The 12435-nt window shown below is 30.6% G+C and overlaps 1 protein-coding gene across 4 annotated transcripts in view; it reads right to left on the bottom strand.

The window, feature by feature from the left end:
* Cbl (E3 ubiquitin-protein ligase CBL) overlaps positions 1–11472 on the bottom strand; it is an 89496-nt gene extending 78024 nt beyond the window's left edge. For all 4 annotated transcript variants that reach the window (XM_088242476.1, XM_088242555.1, XM_088242636.1 and 1 more), the window contains exon 1: positions 10703–11472. In XM_088242476.1, the coding sequence (XP_088098602.1) occupies positions 10703–11247 (545 nt within the window). In that variant the 5' untranslated portion in view covers positions 11248–11472. The remainder of the gene's footprint in view (positions 1–10702) is intronic.
* Positions 11473–12435: the final 963 nt, after the last annotated feature.

The raw sequence follows: 12435 nt of genomic DNA, 5'->3' as shown, positions 1-12435 counted from the left end.
TAATACCGAGAACACGTACGATGTTTGCTCTGAGTCTCTTTTCATATAAAGGCCATCCTGTATGTTTTCACGTTTCTTTGTGATTTATTCCGTATGTACGAAGGTTCTGCGCATAATGTTATTGTAAACAATTATGAAACAATTTTCCCTATTTATATTTGATGTACTATTTATAAACATGTTTATAAAGCTCTTTACATATTTATTTAACATACATACTCAATCATTGATAAGCACATACCGTAAGAAGTACGAACCGGATTGTAGTCCCGTGGAAGTTTGGCAAACTAAGAATAATAAATAGCTCGTTCTACAACTTGATTCCCATTTTACTCCCATGACTAGTTGAAAAAGACCTGTCATTGGCCTCATCATGAGCCCCGAAAATGCCTAGACTTCCATATTTCCTTCTCTAAAATTGTCTCCATATCTTATTATTCGTTAATCTCGACATCCTAGGAGGTGAAATCCAGTCTTCTGTTTACAAACATTTGGATAAACTCAAAATATTGCAAATAAATACAACTTTATTGCAAATGCGACAGCTGAGAAATTTGATTAATATGTATCGGGTATTCGAACATTTTTTTTCTGTTACTCTCTCGCAAAAGCGTCCTCAATACTGCGCGAAAAAGACAACTGCACGTCGGACTGATTAAGCCTTACTAAAATCGACGTTACGTTGTTCCGTTTTCCTTAAGACTCCATATTCCCTTCTCAAAAACGTTTTGCCTCTTTTGCCGTTTTGTTGAAACAAACAGAGATCTACATAACTCCCTAGGGAGGAATTCCAGCCTGTCTACAAACATTTGAACATACTCAAAACATTGTTGACGTAAAATTTGATTTAAAACTGTGTTAATTTGACCCGGAACAAGCTGTTTCCTCCTTATGTAGCTATATTTTTTTTATTTTTTTTATAAAATAAATTTTTGAGTTCTTATGATTTACCCAAATATTTAATTATGATAATAAAAATACTTTGTTTTATTCCACTTTTATTTATAATTATTTTATAATTTTTTTACCAGTGACCGGGTTTCGTCGTGACCGACATCGTCAGACTGGTGGGAGACTAAACAAATTTCTATGTTATATACAAGTGCAAGCAGGGGGTAATAAAGTATTTTTATTATTATAATTAAAATGCAGTTCCACCAAGAAATGTCAGTAGAAAAACTCAATATAATATTTAATGTTGAGGGCCGCTTTTAAACGAATTGGACTCACTATTAGAAAATGGAAATCAAGTTAGGGTAGAGTGGGATTCGAACTACGGACCTCTGATCCGTGAGTCCAAGACACTAGCCACGAGACCACAACCCGATGCATGATAATGAATGTAAATTTAAGTAAAAAGTCAAAGAAATATTGAGAGAAGCAGATATTTAATTATTTTTTTATAATACATCTTTTTCATTTGTTATATATTTAACGTAATTTGAATTATTGTCTTAAGTGTAAACAATTTGTTTGGTGTTTGCACGGGTCTCCTAAACTAATATAATATATGTCGATATATTTTGTACATACTGTTTGTTTACTCAATAAAATAAAATAACACATATGAATTTATTTATTTTTGTTTTCTTTTATTTAGGAAACATACAGTACAGTTACAAAGTTTTATATTTTACACAGTTAGACTGTTAAATCAGAGTTATCTAATGGACCAGTGAAGTTTCCATATTATAAAGTAATTATAAGTAAGTACAAAAGTATGAAAGTACAAAAAAGAGAAGGAGAAAAAAAACATAAATGGAAGTTGTTTAAATATTAAAATTAAAGTAAAAAAAGTTATTTTAAAGTTTGTAGTTTGTATTTACAAATGGAAATAATATTAAAAATGAAGAAAATTTGTAAAAGTAATTAAAAGTTAAGAATTAAAATAAAGAATAAAAAACATGCTCACATATGTGTGTATTAGAAGCAAACTTGGAAATCTCCACCAAAAACGGAAAATTAGTTATTGATGCCAAAATAAACTAACTAAAAACCTACCTTCTTTAATAATAGCGTAATTCAAAACCGTCTCTACATCTTGCAAAAAAAGATTTTAATTACACTACTTGACACCGCAAACTTAGCATTCTCCATTGCGTTGGTGAAGCATTATTACAAATCTCACAAATCTTTTTTCAAGTTTTTCGCAAATATCTCAGTAACGTTTTATTTATTGACACTTTATATACATATACAATAAATATACATATAAGGGCGGGCATATTGCCTTAAGGCAATTTCTTCCTACCTACCCAAACCGTTCAGTTTGAGAAAATTATAAATACATGGACATATTGAATCTTACAATTTTATACAAAAATTAAAAGCAAAGATTAACAAAAATAAATATATGTATAAAAAAAATAACACTTTACTATGAAGAGAGGAGAGGGGATGGGAAGGAAAGAAGAAGGATAAAGAAACAATTTAAATATTTAGATAGTGACATTTCAATCTTGACTTAAATGTAAATAAAGAAGGGGCGTCTCTAACATTAGTGGGTAGATTATTCCACAATCGAGCGGCTACTACTGTGAAAGAGGAGGCAAAAAAATTAGAGCGATGACGGGGTATTAAAAGAGTTCTCTCGTTACTAGAACGAAGAGATAGTCCGTGTTGTGAAAGAGGTTGGATGAGCTCTCTCAGATAAACAGGCGAAGTGGGATTATTTAAAATATTGTGAAGAAGTGATAGAATGTGAATGTTTCTTCTATGCCTGATACTGAGCCAGTGTAGTTGCGTGCGATACTCGGTTATGTGGTCAAATTTGCGAAGATTAAAGATATAACGAATACAAATATTCTGCAATCGTTCTAACTTATCAAGCAATTCAGAGTTAGCATCTGGATAACATACATTCGCGTAGTCAAGTAGTGGAAGAAGTAAGCTCTGGACTAATGTTTGCTTAACATTAATTGGCAAGAAATTCTGTAATCTTTTAAGTGAGTCCAAACTGCTATAAAGTTTACGACTAACTTCGTTAACCTGATCGTGCCACTCTAAATGCTTATGAATGATAATACCTAAGTTTTTGACTGAAGTCATGAATGGAATTTCTGTACCATCTATTTTGAAAAGAGGAAGTGTGGAAAAATTCACTTTTGAATACATTTGTTTACTACCAACAAGTACAATTTGGGTTTTTGTTGGATTTATGAGAAGTCCATGTTTTTTTGTCCATGAAGAGATATGGTCGAGTGCAAGTGACATTACTCTATGTGTTTCAACAATGTCGACAGGCTCGAAATGAATATACAATTGCAAATCATCGGCATATAAATGGTACAAACAGGGGAAGGACGTTTTCAATGGAGATTTGTAAGTTTGCTTCTCATACCCTCACATATATATATATAATAGTAGCTAAAGGGTAAACGAACAAAGGAATATAAATGATTTAAAGTTGGTTTCCTATAACTGGAAACAATACTGAAATTGCGTCGAAGAAGCTTTGTATAAATAAATTATCGTTTGGTAATGAAATAATTAAGAATTCTTTGTTAGCAGTTATTCTTGTTACCAAGCTGTGTAATTGTAAATTAGAATATTATTCCTCTGAATAAGAACAATACAAATGAACAAGCAGCTCACCCGAGGTAAGGAATTAATACAAGTGTTGGCAAATATCTCGACAGAGATGGAAACTATCTATGTTTTTATCCATTCTTACGTAAGTTAACATTGCATATTTTGACTAGGGCTTCCAGTCTCGACAGAAATTTCAGTCTCGTAAATAAAATATGTTTTCAAACGCGCGGTAAAAATTAGAGCATTCAAATATTGTACGTCGAAGTTCCCCGAATATATATGAAAAAATTTCATAAAAATGATTTTGATAAAAATGTACTATTTTGAAAGCGACGTCACTAGTCCTCCGAAATCAACATACGTCAGAGTGTTGCGATACATTTCTGGTTACCGGGAAGGCAACCCGCCAATCGGGACAACGAACCGTAGAAAACTTAAGACGTCACAGGCGGAGTAATTTTAAAATAGTATTCAGTATTTAGTACACGTAAACGTCGTTTTGCGCCGGTTCGATTTACGCCGATTTACAATTACGCCGGTGGGTGCCGGACAGCAGACGACAGTAGGAGCCGCGATTCTAATAGCAGACACACTTTTACACGTTGTTTTAATCTATTACCGTGTACGCGAGCAGCCTAGTGTGTGTGAAATTGTTTCCGAGTTAGTTTTCGTTTTGTTTTTATGAAAAATAAAAAGGTACGATTTTATTTTATATATATATTTATATAAAAACATGATATTGGATGATTTTTATTAAAAGTGTGAGAATTTAATTTTGTACTGACGAACTGGGGAGTTAGTATTTATTGTAAAAAAATCATTATTTCTATCAAGAGATTATTATTTATTTTGTAAACGAATTTACACTGAATTTATTAAATACATTTATAATTTATTTAATATATATTTAGGATATGTATTAAATAAACACGTTAAATTGTTCTTAGAATTTTGAAACGAAACCTAACCTTAAAGAACCCAACAAAATATGAACACTCGTTCAGCAACACAAATTAACTGTATTGTCCCATTTGTATAAACCGCCTTTGGTAAAAGGAAATACAATGTAATTGCACCAAAAATATTTAATGATTTATTGCCAAATATAAAAGACTCAAAATGTAAAACAAAATTTAAAATAAAAATAACTGCACATATAAATAGTGTAGCGAGAGATTTTTTTGAAAAATATATGTAAATCAAAAAACGTAGTACTTTTTATAATTAGTACACATATTATTTTTGTTTTATTATATATCATACCATATTATTTATGTTTAAGTAACATGTATTCTTGGCACATATATATACTTGATATTTTTATAATGATGATTTTTAATTTCTTACATTTGATTAGCTAGGCATTTTTAATTAAGTAGTTTTAGTTTTTCTTTTTTGTTATTGTTTTATTGGTATAGGACTACTTACGCTCTAAAGATAGAAAATCTCCATCTTAGAACAGGCTGTGCCATGTTAGATGGAGACTATCATAAACAGAGAACACTCCGTTTTCATTTTGCATTGATTGGTTTTATATAGATTCCCTGTTATTAAGTATGTATATTATTTTTTTACAATAAATTTATAAATAAAATAAATAAATAAAATATATCTTATATCTTTCATTACATTTATGTTCATTTTACGCCGATTTTTTTTACGTCGGAGTCTCTCGGAACGGAACCCCAGCGTAAAACGACGTTTACCTGTACTTTCATCTCTGATCTTCTGAGCAGTCATTTAGTTTTTCTGCTTAGTTTTTCGTTTTTTTTCTTTATCCATCTTTGCCTCTATTACATACACCATGATTGGTCTGACACACGTTTTGTATATATCGAATCCTGCTTCCAATCTGTATGTGTTCATCGTACCATACGACATTTCTAGGCATCCAGATGTTTTACTAACTGAGATGGATATGTTTTAATTATCATTGCCACTATGGCTGCATCGTCTGCATGGCATGTTATGTTAACGACCTTATCTTCCTTAGTTCTAGATTCACCACTTCCTTCATTCTTGAAAGCGTGTTAATATATTTAATCTGCTTTTGTAAGAAAAGGTTTTTCGCTTATATATTGTACTGTTATATTTAGTTATAAAGGTGCTAAACTTGCTTTGTTTCTTTGCTGTTCTCAATGTGTTTTTTTTGTTAATATTTTTTAAGTCCCGAATTAAGTTGTTGTAACTCCTGGGAATGTAATTCATATTTGTAAAATACTTTGTGTTTTATTTATTAGGCACATAAATAATATTACTAGTAAATCTCTAAAAATGTTAGGCTTCATGTTACGTGTGACTAAGGAATTCAAAAACATAGGCACTTTGAAGTTGATGTATACTTCATTAGTGAGAAGCCAGTTAGAGTATAACTCTACAATATGGACTCCTTACTACACTGTCACCAAAATTCTCTTGGAAGAGTCCAAAAAAAATTCTTACGGTATATAAATTTTAAACTTAGAATCAGTCATGAATTTTTAAATTACGATTTTTTACTAAAAACATTAAATTTGTTAAAACTTAACGATAGAAGAAAAATTATAGACCTTTTAAATTTATTCAAAATTGTAAATTCAATATGGGATTGCCCTGAACTGTTATCTCTCATCAACTTCAGGGTGCCTGGAAGAATGACTAAACAGGTGCCACCGTTTTGTAGCAACAATTCACGGACAGTGTATACTTGTAAATGCCGTATTAAACAGACTTCATGAACTCGGCAATAGTTATTCCCACGTATCTGATATATTTAGTGTGGGGTATTGTTCCTATAGAACAAACCTTTTTAGCTTTCTCAAAGATGGTGAATGGTAATTATATTTATTTATTCATGCATTTCATATAAAATTTTTTGTTCACTTTGCCTAGCTGTGTGAAACAGTACTTTTGATTTTCTTGTTGTTTTACTGTAGAATGCTTTATTATTTAAAATTTCTACTGAATATGCTGTATAATTTTTAAGTTATTTTTTAAAATATAAATCTTGTATGATTTTTGGTTTGATTTTTTTTTTTTTTTATAAATCTTGTTTTTAATATTCATGTTTTAGAAAAAAAAAAAAGTATTAAGCGAAATATGTTAATATTATAAACGTTTGCAAAATGCAGATTTGCCGTTTATGTTAATAAAATAAATAAAACATGAAAAAGTAAATAATAAAATTAAAAAAAACACAAAACTAAACAGCGCTGATATTATTTTTTTTAAATATGCTTAGTTTGATGGTAAATTAACAAATATTTTTTTTCTTAATTCCTCATTTTCATTTTTCAATTACGTTACGTAACATTTTCAAATAATATTCCTTTTACGGCGATAAAATCAACTCTATCAGCTGGGTTCTTTAAGTACAAATAGAGATACAAAATACAATATTGTGAATGAATTTATAGATTACCATAACATTATTTATCTTATCGAGAATATTTTGTTAAAGATAATTATTTTCATTCATGTGAAATTATTTGGTCAACAAAAAATATTATTAATTTTAAAAATTAATCAATAGTCAATATTTTGATTTTATCTACACATTTGTAGACTAATACTGAAATTACGCCCTTCAACATCATCCAAGGAGACCAATATCTCAACAGAGATGAAGAAAATATTGGGAGTGTGGAAATGTAAATGTATTTACAGGGCTAATGACGTGTCATTTGCTGGTTTTAGTAATCACTTTACGCACTGTGTAACATTCACCATTATGTCTAATGTTGGTGATTGCCACATCTAAAACGCGATGTTTTTTCTTCAAACTTTAGTTATTTTTGTTTTATTTATAATTCACTTTAATAGTATTTCGCTTCGCTCTTCTCGGGGAGAACACTTTCCATTCCTCGACAAAGCACATCATTTATCAGCTTTTATTTTTCTGTCCAAGCTGCTAGACTTTGGAATGAAACCTCTTCTTATAAAAAATGCACCTTGTCGAAACATGATTATATATCCCCAGAATCCTCAACTCCTAGAGTTTTTACTGCTTTTTTTTCTTTCCTTGGTTCCTCTTTCTCTCTCCTTCTAAACTCATTATCTGATCCTATATTTCTCATAATTTAATACGTATAACATAATGTATTTAAAATATACATATATTAATGTTAATATGTGCGAACCTTATCTCCCAATCAAAAACAGCTGTTATTTTTAATTATTGGGGCTTTATAAATTTTATTTTATCATATGTATGTATCTTTTGATATATATTTATGATTTTTTAGTACAAAATTTAGACCAATCTCTTTTTTTGACCAGTCTGTTTTTTGGTTGACTGAAAGATTTTACTTTTAGCAATGAGTCCGCCAAAGTACTTAATATTTGTACTTGAAGTTATAAAAAAATAAATTTTGCGTTACTTATAGGTATATCGAATGCAATTAAACTCAAGCAACTATATTTTATTTTATGTAATTCAATTATACCTTATGGCATAATAGGATGGGGAGGCACTAATAAATCGATATTAAAACCTCTCGAATCTGCTCAAAAATCAATCATTAAAATAATTTTTAAAAAGCCCTTCAGGTACCCCAGCGTCAAGCTATTTGAGGAATTCGAGATCTTAGATATAAGACAATTATATATTTTTAGAATAATAATGTTTGTGCAAGTAAATTATTCTATCAAATCCCAAAAGGAACACTCCCACACTACCAGAAGTCAAACTAGAGGATGGGTCATGGGGTCTATCACAAACTCTGAATTCGGGCAAAGGAATTTCAGGTTTCTGGGCCCCAAAATATTCAATATGTTATCCAAAGATTGCAAAACCATGACCCGGATTCAATTGAACAAATTTGTAAAAAATCTGTTACTGGATTTAAGTCGAGAAAAATCGGAAAATTTTCTAAAAATAAATTCCTAATAAATCAATATTGTACAACTGTATAGTATATTAACAAGTAGATAGTAATGTTATTGTTTATTTTTGCACAAAAATGTCTGCCTTAGAACAGGTTGTACCTAGTTAGGCAGACTAGACATGATCCAGATAAATCTATTACCTAAGTGTTTATGTAGTATATAAAGTTATTGTTATTTTTGTTAATGAACTTTGATTATTATCTAATTATTATTATTAATCGCATAAATTACGGAATTTAAATTTCGCCTGTTATTTTTTGAGAAGTCAAAACAGCTGAAACCTTTATTGATGGGGGGTGAGATTCATATGAATAAATTATATTACCAACTAGACAACACCTGTGGTGGTATTCTGAATCTTCTCTTCCCCCTAGAGAGGGATTAATTCGAAGATATTTATTTTATTTATTATATTAAGATATTTATTTTTTGCTACTTAATCGCATCGCCTCGGATGTCGACATATTTCACGACAGTGGGCCTTCCCTTAGGAAAGCGCTTTCTAACTTTTAATTTTTCTTTTTACATTTTGTTATATTATTTTAATAACATTACTATCTACTGTAATTTGTGATGTATTATTGTATTTATAATGAATTGGGTCTTTTTCTGTAATGTTCTAAATATCTGAATAAAATAAATGAAATGAAAAAAAATAAATTAATGCGACGACTTTCTTTTTGAGTAATGCTTTAGGTCCCAATAATGTACTAAATGAAAATCATCATGTTTGATTTCACGTTTTCATATTTTTTTGAGTTTAATCATTTGTGTGTCATTTAATCAGTGTGGTCATTTTATGAAGTAATGTTTCGTCGCATTCAAAAAATATAAATCCCCAAATTAACTACTCTCTAGGGGATAGAGAAGATTCAAAATACCACTTCTGGGGGTGGAATCCAGTCCTTATCTACAAACATTTGGACAGAATAAAAATATTGTTTTTCAAATTTATTTATTTATTCATAAAGCTATATCTATTGTTTTTGTTTTCACATACGTATTGAACTAAAGAAAAAAAAAACTATTTTGTTAGTTGGTTAAGAGTGATTTCAATTTGGAGATATGTCCGCCAATGTGTAAATAAGGATAAATAAATAAAATGAAATATTTTCTTTTTACGTTTTAAAAAAAACATGTACTAATTGTAAACTTGAGAGAAGATCTGAACTTTTTTGGTGTAAGTCTTTATAGATTGAAAAAAAATCACTAAGATAGACCGGATCTTGTCTTGAGGTAGTAATTTATATTTTGCTGTCCTAGCTTTAATTTTATTTTATTAGTATCTGTATTTATTATAAGAATTTGTATTTACCATTGTTAGAATGGACTGCATAAGTCCGTCAATTAAATAAATAAATAAGTAAAAAGATACATGTACTACTTAAGTATGCATACGATTTTAGAGATTGAAAAACAAACCATTATCTTTGTGGTCAAACATTTTCTGAAATGTTAATAAATAGTTGCATTTAACCACCCTCCTACTTTTCTGTCTGTCGGTTTTGAGACGTACCCGTCACTTCGTCGGGGCACTAAGATTCAAACCCACTGCACACCTTCGCCATAGTACTTGCAAAAAAATATAAAACCAACGTGCTCGCTAATGTCAGCTACTAAAAGCATGAGTCCTATCAGCACATTGATTTCATATTTTTGTGCAACTACTATGTTGAAGGTGTATAGTAAGGTTTGCATGTTAGTTTAATTAATGCCCAAACGAAACCGGTAGACATAGAAAAGTCGATAAGTGGTTGTATATATAATCTAATTATTATAAAATATTTGTATATAACCACTTACCGACTTTTCTATGTCTACCGGTTTCGAGACGTACCCGTCTCTTCGTCAGGACACCAATTAAACCAACATGCAAAACCCAATTTACACTTTCACCATAGTTGCACAAAAATATACCACAAAGTTAATGCTTTAAATATTAATAATAGTATTTATAATCATTTATTAACATTAAATAAAATGATAAATGTAGTTGAATTAAACATTGTTGCACAAAAGTACCCTGTTGGTATTTTGTTAGTATAAAAATTATATTTATTCAAGGCATACATTTTCCATATATTTAGTCATTTAAAAAAGGATTTAGAATCAACAAACCCCGTTAAATCAGTTGAATTCAGGGTCAAAGAAATCTACTAAAAAATCTAAGTAATGTTCGATTTTTAAACACTAAAATCATTTTGACAGGTGCGTGATATGCCATTTTTAATTGAAATCCTGAAAAGTTCTGTGATAATATAAACTTAAGTTTGTACAATTTTGTTTATAAATGAGTTTTTTTTACCTGTTGCCGAAGTTGCTCTTCCAGAACTCCGCGGCATCACTCTTGGTTATGCGAAACTGGTCCCCGGCGAAGGTTCCATTGGGAAATATGGCTTTCAATTCACTCAGCATATGACTGAAGACGAGGCTCAACTTAGTCAGATTCCTCCTATAGTGACTATTCTCGTCGAACATCTTCTCTTTCCCTTCCTTGAACAACTTGATAGCTTGCTTGCATTTCCGCATGAGATTGATAATGAATATGTTGAAATGCTCGTTGGAATTTAACGCGGACATGTTATCTTCGTATTTGGAGTAAATAACTCGTAATCGCTGATAAGTGTCGGGCAGTATATCGAGTATGAATGGAGGGCTATTTTTCAAATTCATCTTCTGGTGTTGACACAGTTTCACCACCTTATCCATCAACTTCCATGTCTTGTCCAGCGTCCGCTTGTCTGTGGCCATTTTAGGCGGGCACACGGCATCAGAAAACGCGCCGTGCAATTTCGAAAATATCGAGGATATATTTTTCGTTTGTTGAACACGGTTTCGGGAGGCGGCCATTTTGCCAGATTAACACAATTACAAAAACACACTAAATTAAGCACAGACCAGACACAAGTGTACACCTTAAACTTATCACTTAATTATTATACATCTCACAGTGCGTTTTCTCATTATTTTGCCGCGCAATAACATTTAAGTTAGCGTATACGTACGATAAACAATCGCGAAATGACACATCGCGGGTGCGCACGACCGCTTGACAAATGCATGGCGGAACGAGGTGCTAGGACTGCTAGGGAAACTTCAATACTCTCGATTCCATCTCCTTCATTCATGAAGCAACGCTAGGAAATTGCGCAAAATTGATTCTAAAAACATTTTTGTGCTAGATGATATAAATAATACTAATTAATATTATGGATAATTTATGCGGCACCGTTTACGAAATACAATGCCTTAAAGCAATTTAAAAACATCATTTCATCCAGCATTGAATTTAATATTACTTCAAACAATTTTAAATTGGTATTATAGGTATAATCATAATATTTATATAAAACACAATCTGATAGTGGTGGCACATCGTGTTGTGGATTTCCGACTGACGCCTAAGATGTTTTAAGAAGGAAATCCCACAACTTGATTCCTGTTTTCGATCATTTACAAATTTACATGCAAAATATCGTTATCTATGAGTTTCAGCATTATTATATGCAATATTTATTATTATCATATAATACACAAGACATCATCATCACCATTACCTTCTCCACACCCATAGAATTAAGAATAGTTAATTCTATGTCCACACCATATAGCGCATTGTGTACTGCATTGATACAACAACCAGAGCATCTCGATTACCCTTTTGTTACATAAAAGTAAGATGATCAATCTTACGCTTCCATCGTGCCATTTCAAAAAAATATTTAATATTGTGGAAAAGTACATATTTCCAGTATGTAAATCAATAACGCCAAAATGATATAATAAAATTTTAAAAAAGTGACTACATGTTTTTTTAAATATCATAAACGTAAGAATTTTTCAATAATCAAATAAAATACTTTTATTTATACATTATACATATTGATATACATAGTATTAAATATGTATACCTACGCATACAAATGGACAGTAAGTATGTTTTTGTGTAATTCTTTCAGCTTAAAAATAAGATTTTATCACTTTTATTTGTAAAATTTTCAGCAGTGACCGGATTTCAATGTGGACGATGTCTGACGA

Source organism: Micrasema longulum, unplaced genomic scaffold (genome assembly GCF_059751315.1).
Source record: "Micrasema longulum isolate JH-2025_06_02 unplaced genomic scaffold, ASM5975131v1 h1tg000003l, whole genome shotgun sequence".
Taxonomy (NCBI): Eukaryota; Metazoa; Arthropoda; class Insecta; order Trichoptera; family Brachycentridae; genus Micrasema; species Micrasema longulum.
The sequence above is the reverse complement of the archived record's forward strand: the minus strand, read 5'-3'. Positions and strand labels throughout refer to the sequence as shown.